The sequence below is a fragment of the Strongylocentrotus purpuratus genome, unplaced genomic scaffold (genome assembly GCF_000002235.5).
Source record: "Strongylocentrotus purpuratus isolate Spur 01 unplaced genomic scaffold, Spur_5.0 spur5_scaffold_4, whole genome shotgun sequence".
NCBI classification, from domain to species: domain Eukaryota; kingdom Metazoa; phylum Echinodermata; class Echinoidea; order Camarodonta; family Strongylocentrotidae; genus Strongylocentrotus; species Strongylocentrotus purpuratus.
This window is the reverse complement of record NW_022145610.1, coordinates 20,866,738-20,886,570: the sequence shown is the minus strand read 5'-3', so window position 1 is coordinate 20,886,570 and position 19,833 is coordinate 20,866,738. Positions and strand designations below refer to the sequence as shown.

General features: G+C 40.4%; 2 protein-coding genes across 2 annotated transcripts; one reads left to right on the top strand and one right to left on the bottom strand.

The window, feature by feature from the left end:
• The first annotated feature begins 2,108 nt into the window (after positions 1 to 2,108).
• LOC115929337 (queuine tRNA-ribosyltransferase catalytic subunit 1-like) lies at positions 2,109 to 10,560 on the top strand. Its single transcript, XM_030998129.1, has 8 exons — positions 2,109 to 2,368; positions 3,125 to 3,193; positions 4,092 to 4,309; positions 4,968 to 5,083; positions 6,514 to 6,652; positions 7,325 to 7,400; positions 8,059 to 8,253; positions 8,833 to 10,560. The coding sequence occupies exons 1-8, from the start codon at positions 2,114 to 2,116 to the stop codon at positions 8,983 to 8,985; spliced, it is 1,221 nt and encodes a 406-aa protein (XP_030853989.1). The 5' UTR covers positions 2,109 to 2,113; the 3' UTR covers positions 8,986 to 10,560.
• An 8,345-nt stretch (positions 10,561 to 18,905) lies between these two features.
• On the bottom strand, positions 18,906 to 19,403 carry LOC115929074 (uncharacterized metal-dependent hydrolase YcfH-like). Its single transcript, XM_030997223.1, has one exon. It carries the CDS (start codon positions 19,401 to 19,403, stop codon positions 18,906 to 18,908), a length of 498 nt encoding a protein of 165 aa, XP_030853083.1.
• Positions 19,404 to 19,833: the final 430 nt, after the last annotated feature.

Genomic DNA, 19,833 nt, shown 5'->3' with positions numbered 1-19,833 from the left:
AACTTTTTTTTTTTTTTGTATTAAAAAAAAAAAAAAAAAAAAGCCAGGGGGGCCGGGCCCGTCGGCCCCCCCCCCCCCCCCCCCCCCCCCCCCCCCCCCCCCCCCCGTGGATCCGCGCCTGGGCCTACCCACGGATCTCAACACGGATATAGTTTCCCTCTCATGTATCAAGACATCATAATATACGCTTGAACTCACTCTCTTTCCTTGCTTCATTCATACATGTTGGTTCCTCTTTCAGCTTTATATCTTGCTCTCCCCTCCATCTCTCTCATACCCTATCGTATAGCTCTCTCTCTCTCTCTCTCTCTCTCTAGCTCTCTCTCTCTCTCTCTCTCGCTCTCTCTCTCTCTCTCTCTCTCTCTCTCTCGCTCTCTCTCTCTCTCTCTCTCGCTCTCTCTCTCTCTCTCTCTCTCTCTCCTTAGTTTTGTCACCCTCTCATATCTCCTTAATTATAATTATATCCATTCCTCAGTCACTCAGTGCACACTCTTTTCTTTATCTCTTTTTATTTTTTTCCTTTTTAATCTATTACCCCTGTCAGAGTTATATATATCTGCGACAATCCAACTCACATTTAATTGTATATTTCCCCCTTGAAATGTGCTGAAGTTGACCTTACACAAAGAAATGGAAACCTACAAGAATTGTTCCAAGTTATGGCACAATTAGCCTATAACAAAAAGAGTTTCACACATAAATCTTAACATGACAGAGGAGACTTCAAATGTAAAAAAATAGAGCATAGATGTCTAGTTCTGATTGTCTAATTCTAAAATGAAGTGTTTTTGTTTAAATTACACTGGCAAACAAATAACATTTTCGATGAGTTGGCTCAACATCATGTTGAGCTATATATAATTTTGAAGGTTCTAAATTGTTAAAAACTCAAGAACTTACGGGGGCTCCCGCCCCCCCCCCCCCCACTCAGGGGTCGGAATGACCGCATGCGTGTTACCAAAATGTCCGGTATAAAGGGGTAAAAAGTGCGACAAAGTCCGGCCCGAGAATTGTAAAAAAAGGGGTGTATTTGACTTTTCACCCGGAGATTTCTTTAAAAAGGGGGTGTTTTTTTTCTCTCATCTCTTTTTGACTCCTGAGAAATTATTCCGAATTTAGGGGGTACATTGAGCATTTTTCCTGATTTAGGGGGGTCTCCAAGGCAGGAAAAGCCCGCGAAAAGCCCGCAAAAGGGGGGGTTCGAAATTGTTGGCAGTCCTCAGATAGGGGGTGCTTTGAAAAAGAGGGAACGAGCATATGCGTACCCTAAATAACACTGAGTGGGGGGGGGGGGGCGGGGGCTCAGCCCTACCGGCAAATGTTCAAGTTCAAGTTCAAGTTTTTATTTATCTTTCTTTCATACAAATGCTCCCCGAACCTATATACTACCTGTAAAGGCGTAAAGAAGCACTGTCAAGATTATTTTTGTAAGTTTTTTTAATCAAAACAGAATCACAATATTTACAAATAGTTGGAGAACAATTCAAAAGTAAAACAATACATAAAATATAAGACAAAATGTCAAAACGGCAATCGTAACATAGATAAAGATATAACAGGAATGCAGGCCACCACTATATTGAAAATCAGTGTTGTTGTTGTTAGTTCGTTCTGTGTTTTGTATACAATTATAGGCCTGATAATAGGCCCTGTTGAAAAGTTTCACACAATCAGACCTGTGCCTGTAAGATCATAAGTAATCGGAAGATAATAAAAGCATGCAGTGCCCGAAATGACCGAACAATTAAGAGGAGTTTTTTTAATAAATAATATTTACTAGCTAAAAATATGCAATCTATATACGACCAAACTATACTACAAGATATGGCATGTACTGGAGAAAGGTGCAGGGGCTGCAGCCCCCCCCCCCCCCCCCCCTCTCCGCGGCCCATATCCCCTGAGTACAAACGCCCGAACTCATCATATCATCAACATCGTCATCATCATCATATCATAATTATCATCATCATGTCATTCGCGATCATTCATCACCATCATAAACATCACCATCCTCATCCTCTTCATTAGAATCATCATCGTCATCTTCATCGTACCATCCTCATCTTCATCAGCATCTTCATCCTTCCTCACCTCCTCATCATGTCATCAACGCATGCGCAGTCAATCACCATCAGCAAGCAAAATGGCAGCGCCCACGAAACATGCGCTTTCGCTACAAATCCTCGCAGAATGTGGCACAACGAAAGCGAGAGTTTGTAAAATGAAACTTCCTCATCAAGTTGTGGATACGCCTGTATTCATGCCAGTTGGAACTCAAGGAACCATGAAAGGGGTGACGTGTGAGCAGCTGAAAGACTTAAATTGCCAGCTTATTTTAGGAAACACGTATCACTTGGGAATGAGACCCGTAAGTGTTGCGAGCTGGCCGCCTAGCCTAGACCGCTAGGATGCGATGCGACCATGATCCATGGTGCGACACTCCTCGAGCTCGGGGAGGAGGAGGAGGGGGGGGGGGGGAGGGGGGAGGGGGAGGGGGTGGATGCTCATAAGTTAGTTTGGCCTTGGCTTTTGCAAGCTGCTTTATCTTGACTCTTCAATTCTGATTCAACTAAAATTATGGGTAGCTCTAGGCCTAGTTGAAACTTAAATTGAAAAATGGATGGCTTTTGAATTTTTAGTTTGCTTGCTTATTTTTGCAGTGCAGTCACACTTGACTTCAGAGCCTGTGGATTGAGATGTTAATCTTATGAGCTAGTATTGATAATTGACTAGCAAAATAATGTTGTTTTTTTTTTGGGGGGGGAGGGGGAGGAGGTTTTATTCCAGCACTGAACACATGACATGTGCATTTTGGGTAACTGTCATGATTGTTGTCAATTAGGTCTATGATAATCTTACCGGTAATTACCTTTTCAGTTTCACTATAATTTCTATAAATAATCATGGCAGCTGGATATTGAGCTATCCATGCATATTAGATGATGTGCAATATACATATGTGCTCCATTCTTTGAAGTTTGATTAATTATTATTCTGCCCAATTCCAAGACCTCATATATTTATTTTTTAATTTTGTCATGGTTAACCACCCTTATCATTGTATATTTATCAATATGTAATTTCTCCCTTTTTTTTCCTCCTGTCTTTTCCTCCTGTCTTACAGGGTCCTGATACATTAGACAAAGCAGGAGGGTTACATAACTTCATGGATTGGAACAGAGCATTGCTAACAGTAGGTGAAGATGTTGTTTCAGAGGTTCTTGTCGGAAAAAAAAAGGAAAGCAAACTGATAATGGGAGATTAAGGGGGGGGGGGGACTGCCATAAAGATGAAGGGTAACGATAGGAATTTTCAACCAGTGCATATTGTCCAGGAAAGGATTAATCAACTACCATGGGTGCCCCAAAATCATTTTATCATTTCAAGGCTTTTCAACTCAAGCTCATTATTTGTATATCAAGTATATTTCTCATAGTTTAATTTTTAATCTATACCTTTTAAAGGTAAAGACCAGTTATGGTCATGCGATTGCATTGTGAACGAAACGTTGTGGAATCGCTCAGAAAAGGTTGATCATCTAGCATCTAGCATCTGCAAGGTTCTGGAATCATCAAAATGATAAGAAATTTGGCCCATTCTTCATAAAGTTACAAGCACTATACACAGAAAGTTGTATATGGGACTACCCTATATCTCTCACAGACCATGAGAGAAACAAATTTACCAAATATATGAATTAGTAGGCGGTTTCCCGGCAATTTTTTTATCATCATGTATAAGTCAAAACATATTCTTTCACATGATTGGTAATGAGAGCTTCCATTTCATTTTTTGAAATTGGGGCGTTTCCAATACTGGTCTTTACCTTTAAAGGAAGATAATTTTATATCTAAAAATATACAATATTTTTGCAAAGGAGGGGGGGGGGGGGGAGTTGATAAGAACCCTTCAATCTTTGATATATAGAAAGGGACATTACCCGGTTTTGGTAAAGCATTAAAGGCAACATGCTTTGTGGCTTCTGGGAAATTTAAAGCATGCAGATCTGATAACTATCTTTTTCTTTTAAAATCTGAAGACGGTTTGATATTCTCACCTCTTTTTTTTACCATACTCGATATTCTTTGCAGGACAGTGGTGGGTTCCAGATGGTATCTCTGTTGAAGCTCGCTGAGATCACAGAGCAAGGCGTCAAGTTTGAGTCCCCCTACAACCAGAAGGAGATGCTCCTCACTCCGGAAAGATCCATCGAGATTCAGAACAGCATCGGGGCAGACATTATCATGCAGCTAGATGATGTGGTGCATAGTCTGACTACAGGGCCAAGGGTGGAGGAGGCAATGCATAGGTAAACTCACTCAATTTATGATGATGGTGGTGATGACAAAAACTGATTTATTTATGAATATAAACTAAGTTAATTCAAATGCAACATCTGAAGGCCCAGTCTTACCAAGAGTTGTAATCAATCGCAAGTTTGCAATCTCTATGTAGTTGCGATTGATATCAACTCTTTGTAGGACGGGGCCCAGGTCTGTACAATAATATCAATGTTTATTGTATTATACATTGGAAGAAATGTGAGAAAACTTGCTTTATATACATTTCAAATTCTTGAAATGTGCTCTGTGCGAATTCAAATTGAACAGGTTATGAGTTTTTGAGATATCCCATTCAAAACTCATTTTTCTTTATGCATATGCCTGCTTCTTTCCTACAGTACCTCATCTATGTGTTAGAATTCAGTAACATTACATTGTTAGGGTTTCGTTTCCAGGTCGAATTCATTGGCTAGATTACTGGTAAAAAGTCCATGGAAGGCAACATGATCAACATTTCCTACTCCGTATGATATTAATACCCTGTTAACTTCTTACTCTTGTGATGTCAGGTCAATCCATTGACAAGACGGCTTTATGAAGCCCCATGGAATCTCTTCTGTCATGATCTCCAACTTCATACGATATATCGTTAATTTACTTTGTTCTTGTTCTTTTGATGACCAGGTCAATTCGTTGGCTAGATCGCTGTATAAAGGCCCAAGGGAGGCCACATGACCAGAATCTGTTTGCCATTATTCAAGGTGGACTGGACAAAGACCTCAGGATACAATGTCTCAAAGGTACTCTGAACCAAAGGTTTAGAACTTTTACCATTTCAGAGGGTTGCTTTAAAGAGAGTGTAGCTTGGCAAATACTGGTTAACACCATCTACGTCTTCTTTTGGACAACTGCAAACAACCGAAAGGACTTGATTAACGGTATTGAGCGACTTAATCTCTACATGGTCAGCGTTCGCGAAACGGACCGAAGTTCTCATGCCTCGGTTTCGCGTATGTTGCACGCACGTGATTGCTGCGGTCACGTCGTCCGTAGTCGTATTATATCTGATTGGCCCCAAGTCAGGCAACGGGAAAGACACGTAGTTGTTAGGCTACACTCTCTTTAACATTACATAGCTATTTATAACACCGTGCACACCTAACCGACCATATTGGATTGCAGCAAAACTAAAACTGACACATGAACTCAAGGCACTATATGCGATAGGATGTGTATTTGGATTAATGTTCTCGTATTTATGATTAATCATTATACCTTGGTCTATGCTTTTGGAGGTTTAGGATTGTTAATTGTATCATAAATTGTAGAGATGATGATGTATAATATACTGCAGGCTATGCCCTTGGAAGTCTCAAATTCATGTCTGTTATCTCCATACTTTGCAAAAATGGATTCACTAGGATATTATGCTATTTTAATCGTTCTTATTATACATTGAGAGTGTGGAAAGAAGTGTTTTTTCTGTACCTCTCAGTATTTAGAGGCTCTGCGATTGACTTGTAAAAGAAGCTAGAAAGCCTCTATCTCAAGAAAGCTCTCCCCTGTAGCTTCCTTACTTTAAAGTGACTCAGTAAAATTGCCTCAGATTCTGAAACAAAATCCTGGATTTATTTATCTCATGCTGCAATCATAATTATTATTCTTTAGGTCATTCAGGAATCTCATGACTTTTACAAGCCGATCGCTTGTCTGATTATCAAGATATTTATGATTGGAAATCAAAATTTCTGTTTTCATTTCCCTAACAGTTTTTATAACACTGTAGTCTATTGGGAGAAATGAGTATGGTAAAACCCGTCACTCAAAGATTTTTACTTTTTTGAGGCACTTCATGATCATTTTGAAGCGCAATTTTGTTTAGGGCTTCAACATGACACCATATCACAGACACTGATAACACATAGGACGATGCATCTCAAGTTTGTAAAACTGGAAACATTGTTAACAATGCCTTTAAAGGTAACATTGCCTCAGATTCTGAAACAAAATCCTGGATTTAGCTCATGCTGCAATGATAATTATAAACCTTTAGGTCAGTCAGGAACCCCATGACTTTTACAAGCAGATGGCCTGTCTGATTATCAAGATATTTATGATTGGAATTACAAATTTTGAAAACCGTTGTCATAACGCTACAGTCATTGTTAACATTGTTAACAATGCCTTTAATATGCGTTTTTTTTTTTCTTCTTCTCATCATTAATTTCAGAGATGGTGAAGCGTGACACGCCAGGCTACGCTATTGGAGGTCTTAGCGGTGGGGAAGAGAAGGACAAGTTCTGGAGAATGGTGTCCCTATCAACTGACCACTTACCAAAAAATAAACCCAGATATTGCATGGGAGTTGGGTGAGTAGTCAAACAATCTTAGGCCATTTAAAAAAAACTAATATTTAGCCTCCTCGCACCCTTCCTTTTTTGAGGCCGCCTGCTTTTGTTTTCTTTTTAAATGAAAAAACATGAAAAGCATACTGATAAGATGGTCTATTTCTATAAAAAAAAAAATATATGCTGGTGGCGCCGGCCATCTTGAAAAATAGCCCGACTGGCTGTCGGGAATATTTACCGAGCAGCCATTTTGGAAGAAAAAAAAAGGGTCTCCTCCTCCCTATTTTTCAAAAAAGCAAGATGCTAAACATGTGTTTTTTTTAATGGCCTTAAGAGCCGGCTGTATCAGTCTTTTGTACTCCTTCTTTGAAATAAATATATCAACACCAAAAGTCAGTCATGAGATTTATTACTCATCAGCAATGTTTATATAACCTTTATCAAAATGTTGTTTTAATTCAGTCCATTTCCATGAACTTTTGATGTCAAAACTCTCACATAGTTAATCGAGTAAAACTCACATTTGTCCAAAGCAATCAAAAACATATTTTCAGAAAAATTTGCCAATTTCCCCCTTAATTTATTAATTTTTTTATGTTTTTGTATTTCCAAACTATAGTTGTTTTTACCTATGCCTTCATATATTGTGGGATGTTTGTGATCTGTCAAACCTGTTTTTTACTCTACTTTCAGATATGCAATGGACCTTGTAGTATGCTGTGCATTAGGTGTAGATATGTATGACTGCGTGTACCCAACAAGAACAGCGGTAAGAAGCCCACTTTTCTATTTTTTTGTAAAGCCCCATTGCATTACTTATAGCTACTTGCGCCCTATATACAATGCCTAAGCCGTACCTGTTGATCCCCATGATGCCCTTTTTCTTATGTTAATTGAGAGCTGCTTTGATGAGATAACCACCTGCCAGTGACCTTGCAGGGAGGTCTAATCCCTCCATGCCAAACTAGTGCAGAGGGGCTTTAAGATGGACTTATTGATCTAAATCTTACTCGATATAGTTCATTTGGGTTGAAGTTCATTTATTTTCATAACAATGAAAGTAAACTGTGATGAGTGACCTGAGTTTAATAATCCGGATTCTTGCTTTATAGTACAAAGTTCTTACCAAGGTATCTTGGTAAAATAGTAGATTGAAAAGTTCATGGTTCAAGTGTTCATCTGCATCACTTATAAATGTCCTTGGGCAATACAAATATAGATAGTTACTAGTTGAGATAAATGGGTACCTGGTTTCAAGACATTCCTTGAATGTTTTGAGCACCTCGGGGCAGCTTAACTAAAGCCAAGGCATAGTAATATTCTGTAGCTACCTTGAGCATCTCCTATGATGGATCATATCACTATCATTACATAATCATTATCATCATAATTATTACCCTTTATATAATTTTATTTATCATTGCCAGAGATTTGGCTGTGCTCTACTCATGGACGGCCAACTTCAACTCAAGAACAAGCAGTTTGCAAACGACTTTCAGCCCGTCGACAAGGACTGCGTATGCTTCACATGTCAACGTCACACGAGGGCCTACATCCACTCCATATGGAACTTCAGTACTGTGGCTTGCCAACTCCTTAGCATACATAATATAGCTTTCCAGGTCAGTATCAAAATCTGAAATCAATCTAGTTTCATATTTGACTATTTCAGTCGTTCACCATATTTTATTGAAATGTGTTTCATAAAGAGTTGCAGACTTTTTACTGTATGCTATTCGATTCAATACTTAGAATAAATAAGAAATTTACTAAGTAAATTACTAAACTAAGAATGTTACTTATCTCGTTCTCAAATTGCATTTTAGACTTTTACATACTTCAGACAAAATTTAATTAAAATACTCATACTGATAAGCATTGTGACATCACACGGTCAATCAAAAGTAATGTGCGCTAATATGATTATGCACAGGTTATGATACTGCATTAGAAAACCATATGCCTGCCAATTAAGGCCTCCAAAGCTGTCTTGAATTTAGGGTAAAATACTTAGCCAAAAGTTTGAACTGAATACCAAATTTGGCTAAGTATTTTATCTAATCAGAAGACTAAGTAAAATATTCATATTTCAAACTTAAGTATTGAATTGAATACCAGCCCTGGGCTTGCCTAGCTGTCAAATACAGTTGACAAATCTTGTCTCTTTACTCCTTCATTTTCTTTCTTTTTTCATTATTCAGATGAGATTGATGAAAAATATACGAGAGAGTATCATGGAGGGGAGGTTTCCGGAGTTCATCAGGTCATACTTCAAGGATCTTTATCCAGACAAGAACTACCCAACGTGGGTCGTAGAATCACTCAGATCGGTTAATGTAGAATTAGAGAGATGACAGCACTGTATTTAATAGCTAGGTCTGTCGCTTAATACCAGATTTTTTTTTAAATCCACATTTGTAATATCGTCTGTTGTTGTATATTTGCAGGTTCTTGTAGATTCAGGATTCAAGATTATTTTATTGGTCCATGCATGCAAACATTACATAGAAATTTTGCTTCCATTAATGGCTTTATTGATTGACAGTGAACATACAAATGATAGAAAATACAATACAAAATTTGACTATAGAAAACGATGTACATAAATATGAATAATTATTTATAATGTGCATGTGCCCCTCAATTTCATATTGTCTACAAATACCATGCGTCATAATATTTCCTGTCAGCTTCCCTCTCTAATCTCTCTGATGAGGGAATGCTGTAGATTGACTAGAGAGCAACAGACTTTCACAATTTTTTCAGTGTAGCACCTAAGGTAGGGGGGAATGAAATTTAGAATCCTGAAGTCCTCAGGCGGGCATTGGCACTTTCCACGTGGATCCGACACTTCGCAATGTTTTTGGTGATCTTCACCTCGCTCTCGCTGAACTTGCCGTGGGATAGGAAGGGGGGTATGTTGACTGCAACACCTGATGGCACAATGTCCTGGATGAGAAAACCCTTGTCAGTAAGGATGAGGTCGCCGGCCTTGAAATGTGTGAGGATGCCATATTCCTTTACTACAGCCTTGTCAGAAACTGACCCTGGAAACAACTTGCTGCAATAAGTGATGACAGCATTTGGTGCTACACCCGGGAGAAGTTTAAAGGAATGCATACTGTACCTCTATATGAAGAGTAGGTTCTCTTTTGATCGCTCATTAGCTTCGGAGCAGCAATCTCCACATCAGTGCTCTCAATAACCATTTTGCAACTCCCAAATAGTTGGAATGCGTCTGGCATAGACAATTTGTTTTTATCGCGGGATGGGACAGTCTTCATCGTGTCTTCGTAGAGTAGATCAAATAAGATGTGGATGAATGTGATATGACGGCGTTGCAGATTGTGGCAGTGCTGGTGTGGAATAGTTGTGCTCGATGTAAATCTGTGTAATTTTGGTGCAGCTTCATGAGCGTGATGAGATCTGGTTCTAAAATGATATCGCCTTGACTCGCCAGCCGCTGAAATATTCAATGTTATCCTCAAAACATTGTAAGTACCCAGTGACAATTTCTAGAATGTTCTTGTTTGGGAGTCCTGTCTCCATACATACAACTTCATCTGTTAAAGGTACTATGTCCCTTTTGCAGCCAACCTGTTTATTACTCTAACTCCACATGGCAAGTGAGAGTGTACAATGAATAAGTGATGATGTGGCATCTTCTTGATTAGGGGCTTCTCAGTGAGGGTTGTACAGAGTTTCCTTGCAGGGTGATATGTAATACTGCATCGCAACAGCATCCCTATATCGTAGCCCCCTTCCTTATTCTTCTTTATGTAGAAGTCTTTTCTCTCGACCGCCTCCGCCATAGTTGCATTCTGCTGGGTGAATGGATGGCTTCCTCACCAACAATTCCATCAAATAATTTTGAAGAGAAGCAATTGAAACAGGCAATATTCTGGCAGGAACTATATATTGATTAAATCTTAAAAATAAAAAAAAAATTACAGTAAAAATACATGTAACGACTACATGCTCAATAAAATAATTTATCCACAAGACAGTTCACTACAGTCTAGAAACATACTCTCGTCCCACTGTGTCCTGCACGGGAAAACAACTTTTTCCAGTTGTCCCTGATGAAATTAATCATCATGAGAGTCTCCCAGTCTTCAAAATTACCAGCTCTGGACTGTACATATAATGAAAAGGAAAAAAATTGAAATACAACTACAAGGAAAAACATTTTTTGATTTAAATTCAGATCAAAATAGGGCCTACAATAGTATTATTGACTTTGGATTCGTTTTGAACACAAGCAGAATTAATTTTGTTAATTATAATTACCGGTAATGAATTCCCAATTTTGTTTTAAGATCAATCACATTTTTTCCCCTGTTTTCAAGGAACGGGCCCCAGAGTGCTAGACTAGAGCCTAGCTAGAGGTCAACATGCATATTATTAGCATTGACTCTAGAGTCTATGCTTTGTTGGAGTGGGTCTACCGTCTAGAGCCATCTTTTGATGGGCTGATTTATTTAGATTTTTGTTTCATGATTTCTAATTCTAGAATCTAGTATTGCCATTTGGATGAGAAGAATGACATTATCTTTCATTCCATACTAAAGTTGTTTTCCTCTGTTAATCACAACCAAAAGAAGAAGCGACCAGAAGACCAACAGGACTACCTTTTCTTCCGTATAGACTCTAGATCTACTGTTGATGTTGATGTCAACACTCTCGTGATCGATCGTGTACGGTGTAGAACGTGTCGGGTAAAGTGCCCTTACCCGACACGAGATTATACGAATGGGACTACATTTATCTTCGGTCGTCTGCATTAAAATTTAGAGCTAATTTACGATGCAATATTATAAATATCAATAAAGAAATGAAACTATCATCTCAAAAATTGAAATAACCCGATGATTATCTAATATTAAAAAAATGTTTCTGATTTGTAGATATAATTATTACCGGTAGATAAGAAGACCGGATTTTACTTACCTTTCCACCACTCTTCGGGCCTTTTCCTCCTTTTCCAGACGACGCCATTTTGCGGGATAATGGATACAAATATGGTTAGGCTCGTTCGCATATATGTAAATCAATTAAATTCAATTTTAGCTTAAAATCGATTTGATGAAACAGCTCACAAGTATCGGTTTTAAGCTAAAACTGATTCGGCCTTAAAATTGATTTCAAAAATCAAAATCAATTTTAGTTGATGAAACACCTGACCAGGACAGCCAGAGTCCAGAGTCGACTACCTCATATTGCTTGTATGCCTTTAACGCTTTGATACCTTCTTCCTCTTGGGTTATGCTCCACCCAGTTGATGGCTTGGATGCCGCTTTGGTCGTAAGTCCCTGTTAGCCGTTTGATAAGAGATGGTGTGACTCTTTTTCGCCTTCAACACGACCCCAAAATTGCTAGCGGTTAACCTCCCTTTCCTGAGTTGCTGCCACACAGCTTGCTGTTGTTCTACAGAAATCTTAAGTTTGTCTAGAAGAAAATCAACATTCAGGTTCTGTTTGACGTAGGCTGGCGAAAGAATCAGTTCTTCTTCTGAAGGGACTGGTAGTGGCTGGACGTCAGGCTCTGGGGATAAAAGCCAGTACATCCCGGTGAATTTAGTTCTTTTTGAAGCCAGTTGTGGTCATCATTGGTAATAGTCCTTGTAAGAGGGTTATAGTCCTTTGGTGGCGGGTACATCTCATCAACAGATTTTACGGTTGTTGGTCCCTTCTTCTTATGCCATTGGCATTCAACGTCTGTCCGGCTGATGTTGTGGATGCCAAAGATGATGAGGGCTGCTGTGTGGCTGCACTTGTACTGACCACACGAACTGTCGCACCTTGACGAGGTAACGCTTTTCTCACCCAGCTGTACCTACATGTACATGTGTTTTTTTAATCAATTTGAGAAATAAAAGAAGAGAAAACCAATTAGAATTCTTTTATATTTGTTTTAATAACAAAATAGCACAGAAAATATCATTTAAAGTCATAGAATTTACAATTCTTTGGCTTAAATTTATTAAAAAAATAATGTTAATCATTGTGTAATCCATCATCCATGTAATTATTATATAGACTTTTTAAACAATCAAATACAGAGCATATTCATAATATATGGTTTCACTGTAAACAAAAAATGAGTAAAGCACACTGGAGCTGGCCATCGTGTCTGAGACTGTACTTTGTCTTTAGTTTAGCTTCGAGTCTGATTCTGAAGACAACTGGCTTTCAATCTTGTATATGTACCTTCCTTTATTTTTTAAAGATATGATCATATGCATGGACTAAATGATAACAAATGGTTGTCTCATGAATCTTGTTCGATGAGTTAGGATTCAAACCGAGAAATATATCACGGAGTTCATGTCACAAACTTTGCAAAGCCTAGCTCAATTTTAAACCCGCGAAAGTCGTTGAATTTACTGTGCACAAACACAAATATGTGCAAGTCGCACATATTTGTGTTTGTGAATGTGAAGACATGACATTTTTTCGTCAACTACAAAACTCACAACGTTGTAACTTTTTGTCTTTCATGCTGGCTCTAACAACTCAAACTTTCAAATGTCTGTGTAGAACAAAGCCTTCTCCTGCGTGACAACTCTTTTTATTTGTACGAGGTAATTAATATACAGTCAGATGGATTTTTGAGATCTAACATATTATTTCTCGTTAAAGATGTTAAGTTAGGGAATTACATGTAGATCAACCCCATGATATTGTCTGTTTTGAGCCAGTACTTTGCAAATTGCATTGGTTGCAGGTGATGTACCACATTATGTACAAACTCGTAGTGCCTCCTCACAAATACTCCTTCAGGCCACACATTCCTGCAGACGTCTGTGATGTGAAATGGCCCAAATCTGGATTTTTCTGTAGCAAGTGACTGTGTCATTTTTTTTCTCCTTGAGCAATGATGAAGACATCGGTATCAGGGCTCCTTATAGCATACGCGCAGTGTAGAAGTAACCGAGTATCTGCTTCTTCTTGATCTGCGATGAGGTCTGGTATATCACAAACGACTAATTCCCCATTCTGAGGGCAGAGAGAATGGCATGTGGTTCCATGAGCTAGAAATACTTCCACATTCTTAAATTCATCTGGACTGGTATGTCTCCGTGTAGAGGAACTCCAAAATTATTTGTGGTCTGCGTGGAGGTCTGGTATATCACAAACGACTAATTCCCCATTCTGAGGGCAGAGAGAATGGCATGTGGTTCCATGAGCTAGAAATACTTCCACATTCTTAAATTCATCGGGACTGGTTTGTCTCCATGTGTTGAAGAGGAACTCCACTAATTCTTCCCTGCTTGCACCACATGTTATGTATTTCTTTCACTGAAGAGGGAAAGGCTGGTCTTTGCTCTAGATCTTCATTCTCTCTGTACCTCCAGCTGCATGTTTTCCTCGCTCTCCTTCCTTTATTGAAACAGTTTGGGAAGTTGAGATTATACGAATGGGACTACATTTATCTTCGGTCGTCTGCATCAAAATTTAGAGCTAATTTACGATACAATATTATAAATGTTAATAAAGAAATGAAACTATCATCTCAAAAATTGAAATAACCAGATGATTTTCTAATATTAAAAAAATGTTTCTGATTTGTAGATATAATTATTAGATAAGAAAACCAGATTTTACTTACCTTTCCACCACTCTTCAGGCCTTTTCCTCCTTTTCCAGACGACGCCATTTCGCGGGATAATGGATAACGCATATATGTAAATCAAGTAAATTGAATTTTAGCTTAAAATCGATTTGATGAAACAGCTCACAAGTATCGGTTTTAAGCTAAAACTTATTCGGCCTTAAAATTGATTTTAAAAATCAAAATCAATTTTAGTTGATGAAACACCTGACCAGGACAGAGTCCAGAGTCGACTACCTCGTATTGCTTGGATGCTTTTAACGCTTTGATACCTTCCTCCTCTTGGGTTATGCCCCACCCAGTTGATGACTTGGACGCCACTTAGGTCGTAAGTCCCTGTTAGCCGTTTGATAAGAGATGGTGTGACTCTTTTTCGCCTTCAACAAGACCCCAAAATTGCTGGCGGTTAACCTCCCTTTCCTGAGTTGATGCCAAACAGGGTTGTGTCGCTGGCCCTTTGTTGCTCGCTAGACAGCTTGCTGCTTGCTCGACAGCTTGTTGTTGTTCCACAGAAATCTTAAGTTTGTCTAGAAGAAAATCAACATTCAGGTTCTGTTTGACGAATGCTGGCGAAAGAATCGGTTGTTCTACTGAAGGGACTGGTAGTGGCTGGACGTCACGCTCTGGGGACAAAAGCCAGTACATCCCGGTGAATCGGCTTCGATCTCTAGGCTTACTGTCGCCATGTCTGTCTCTCTCGTGATTTCTCACAACTTCCTCGTTACTGTTCTTATAATATCTACACATCCGGCACTTGAAGACCATGGTGATGTTCTAGTTGTGATAATATTGAAATATATTTATTACTTCATGTGCCGAAATTAGAAATGATCATAGTTTCATTAGTAAAAATAAGTAGGCGGACGTCTATTTCTTTGGGGATAACATCTGTCATGTTTGGCCGTGTTAGTATTGTTGTCTTTGTTATTGTTACAAGTTCCGTCCTGATTGTTGAGTGTCTCCTCGACATCACATATGATGGTTCTTTGTGTTTTTGGTTTCTTCCAAGCGTCGAGTTCTGGTCCTTCATATGGTTTCAGACGATCGTAGTGAACGATCTTCTGGGGTGTTCTGGGTGCGATAAGTTACATTGGATAGTTTGGTTATTACTCGGAAAGGTCCGTCCCATCGGTTTGTTAGTTTTGGACTTATACCTTCTTTCTTTGGTCATGGCGAAGCCAAACAAATTGACCTACAGTGAACGTTTCGTCATTTGTATGCCTATCATAGTTTCGCTTTTGTCGTCTCAAGTTTTTGTCACTTTGTTCTGTTACCCTCGAATACATACTATCCATTCTGTTTCGTAGATTCTGAGCATAATCAGTGTTTAGTTCTGAAGTTGCTTGCTCAAACGAAAGGTCTACAGGGTGGGTAACTTCTCGGCCAAACATCATCATGTTTGGTGTCTCCTGTATTGTTTCGTGTACGGTGCTTCTGTACGCGGCGGTAGCAAAAGGAATATATCTATCCCAGTCTTGCTGGTGTTTGTCAGGATCAATCATATTTACTGGCAGTGAAACCCGGTACCTCCATGGACAGGGAAGTCTGCCCCGCCACTGGCGGGCAGGTCGGTAGTACTAGATGAAGCACCGCTGCAGAAAGCAGAAAAATCTGCCGCTATCTTTGCTTGTGGACCTTCCAAATTTCTCCATTTTGATACAAAATTTAGAAATCAGGACCAGGTCTTCTCGGAAAAAGGAGTAACTTCCGCTTTTTTTGATGGGTGTACACACATGTAACATACATTTTCGACCAAACTTTCTTCACTAGAAGACGGACAATCCTCTTCACTGGAATCTGCCATGTTGAACACCGTAAACGTAATACGTATACTACGCGAGCTGTCATTGGCTGTAATTTTATGAGTGATTCTACGAGCGATCTAATACAATGTCTGATTGGTCAATGTTTTACTAAGCATATGCGACGATTTGTGCCAAAAATAGTGAAATAAAACCAATAATTATCAATAATGCACCAAAATTACGCTTGTAAAAATTAACTGATTAGTTTTTGTATTTTTATCTAAATTATCAAACAAAAATTATCCCCACCTTTTTTATGGTCACGAAATGAAGCTTCTATGGCTTGACATTTGGGTCTATTACCCAAACTGTTTCTTTCGGGATAATTGGTTCATCTGAAGTTTGCACACATTTTACTTCAAACTGTCGAAGCAAAGTAGCTTTGTTTGTTTTTAACTACGGTAAGTTCCTTTCGTCTGTTGCCAGGCCAAAGGCTATGATTTAAGTGTGTGCTTCATCAAATCTTGTATGTCATTGTCTCGACTTGGCCGACAAGTTTGTTCAAGTCCAGTTTGAGTTCCTTCATTTTCGCTAAGATGACTGTGCCAATATTGCACCCGCTCATCGCCAGCTCACTGTGACCATTGCTTGGGTCTATCCCAACCTTTTCTACCATCTCTTGCAGGACATCTATTAGGCAGATAGGGGCCTCTACAATGGTTGGCTTTTGTTTTCCACCATTCCCTTCTTCAATGAAAATATACTGCATGATATGAGACGATTGAGTTAAGTCATTAATATATATCAAAAAAAGTAATGGGCCAAGTATAGATCCCTGGGGAACTCCGTGTTACGTCTGCAAAATCAGAAACATTATCATTATACATAGTAAATTGACATCAATTGCACAAATAACTTTTTTAACAAGAATGAATTCCACATATCTAAAACTTTTGTTAACTGTTCTCTTTTCTTCCCATCGGTTGTTTCATCTGCGATGATGCTCCACACTCCTGCCTGCTTAGCCTTATGGAGAATCTTCTCCTTGAGTAATTCAGCTGTACACTCAAATAGTTGGTTTTGTATCTCGGGGCTGATATACTGGGCATTTCCTAGACCGTGGATGACATGGTGCTGCAGTTTCTTATCGCCAGTTTCGAATCCGAAAGTTTCCATCATTCTCCTCAGGCTCATAGAGATCAAATTTTCCACTGTCTCCCCTCAGAGCTATGTTCTGACTCGCGCATGTGATGGCTGTATCCGTTATGATTCTTAATACTGATCTATTTTCCCCTCTCTTCTCTTTAATTTGTCGATCAGGCTTGCTATGTCATCTTTTGAATATACTTGGGTACGAGCAAGGAATTCTGTCACTTTGCTGGTGACAGACTTGTGGTAGTTGGTGTTTGCATGGGTTGTTAGAGCGCCGTCCTTTCCAGTCAGTTTGGCAAATGATTTCAGGGGCTTCTTCAATAACATACCCACAGTTTGTATCTCCATATCCCAGTGGCCCCCACAGGTGCTGGAAGACATGAACAATGCACCCCAGAGACACAGAGCACCCTCATAGCCATCCATCTCACTTGACGTGAGCCATGAAAAGGTATCGTAGTAATGCCTCCCAGGGTACTTTTTCTCCATTTTACCACCCTTTTTGTGCATTGAGAAAGGTAGATGATCCTTGTGGGGAAATACCATTCTATCACCCATGGTGACTTCATCGTCAATAATATAGTAGCCCTGGTCTACAGATCATAGGCTACGATGTACTACTTCTTAAATACTACAAAAGAGACAAAGAAGGCACTTACCGATATCTTTAGGCTCGGAGTATCCCTCAAGTCTGGTATCAGTCAGTGTCTAGTTCTCAATCTGTCTTGCCAGTGCACGAAGACCAATGGCGCCCTCTTGTGTTAGGAGCTTGTCTGCCTTGCCAGTGCACGAAGACCAATGGCGCCCCCTTGTGTTAGGAGCTTGTATGAGCTTGTAATAGCTTGTAGGAGGGTGGGGGCAATTCCTACTACATTCCCCCCCGTTTTAAAAAACCCAGGACCAATTGAAATAAACCCAGGGAAGTATCTTACCCACAACCGGATGGAGAAAAAAAAAATTATGCGTTCCCCTCCCTTGTGGCCGTACAACATCCCAATCTAAAAACATGTATCAAACATGCCAAACGAGACCCCTAACAAGCAAAACACGGGGTAAATACAACATGAAAATATTTTTGTTTTATTGGTTAAAAAACCAACCTACTAATTAATGCTTAACACTACCATTGCCAGGGGGAGATTCCCTACCCAAAACAATCCACGCCCCCATAGCGGGGAGCCATCCGCTGGTCCTCCCAGGCTGTGACGCCATCTTACCTACCCGAGAGGTATATTTCTCAGGTTTTTCGGAGTGTGACTGGAGAACCAGAAACTCACCTAGGTCACTCTGGCGCAGGAAGGAGGCGTCAGTTCCGCTATAGCACGGAGCGGGCCATTTGGAAAAAAGTCCCCCCTGGAACAACCAAAACATATGCCAATGGGCATTTAGGAAAAAATACTAAAAATCAAAAAAACTTACTGACATACGGTATATATTCTTGCTAATGTAGCAAAAACAAGGTGATAGGGACTAAATAATCCCCACCTCAAGTATACCCTGAAAATTTAACGGACCCCTAGTGCTACGGGAACAGAAGTTCCCGTGCACACCCGACCTACGGTATATGTTTTTGTTAATGTAGCAAAAACAAGGAGATAGGAACTAAATAGTTCCCACCTTCAAGCGCACCATGAAAATGTAGCACTACAGGAACAGAAGTTCCCGTAGCTAATATAGCAAAACAAGGAGATAGGAACTAAATAGTTCCCACCTTCAAGCGCACCAAGAAAACTTAGTTCCAGAAGTTCCCGTAGACACTCGACCTACGGGCCGTAGAGCGCTTGGGCGTTGACCCGAGTCTGCTCCAAGAGGGCCTGCAGATTGTCACCCCTCATTTCAGCTACCAACTCCCCCACCTCCCCGATGTAGGCGGGAGTGGCGTAAATAACGCCTCCCCCAACGGGTAGATGTGGAGAGTCGGTCTCTAGCAGCAGCCGACTCCGCGGCAGCAGGCTAAGGGCAGCCCGCTGTTCCTGGTTGTAGGACCTTACTAGAGCATTGAAGCTAAAGTAAGCGTTGGGAAAAGTTTTTCCCCACGCCTCAACTTCATGAGGGCCCAACGTGCAGCAATGTATATGGATACGTTGATGCCTATTCACCCTCCGTTGGACCTCTTGCCTACAAACCTTGGAAGGTCCATCGGAGGTTGGAGCCCCCTTCTCCCCGCGGATGTGCAAGATCAAAACCCTGCCAGTGGCACCGATCTTCTCCAGGATGGCCCGGAAAAGATTCAGTTGGGCCCCCCACGTCCTTGGGGGCATGGAGTAATCTAACCCCACTTCCCCCAGGGCGCTGACCGTGGCGTCAGATATGAGCCTGCCCAGGCGTCCAGGGCTGGCTTGTCGATCAGGTGGGCGTGCTTTGGGTGCACCCCTACTGCCACCTTCCACCTCCGGTCGTCAGGGAACCGTATGTCCCGGTGCCTCCTGGGGTCACAATAGTTGATGACGCCCCCACAGAGACGCACCGGAACCCGTGGCTCCCTGCCCGAGATGGCCTCTATACAATCCAGGCCCCTCTTCCCCACCCTGGCTTCTAGCCTGTCCAAATGGAAGTGGCTATCGAAAGCCAGGGGGATAGGAGGTTTAGAGATGACCTGGGCATAAGTATTGCCTGGCTCCCTGGAGCGCACAGTAAGTCTCAAATTTGCAGGTGGTGGAAACACACCCGCAACAGGATCAACCTTAGCAG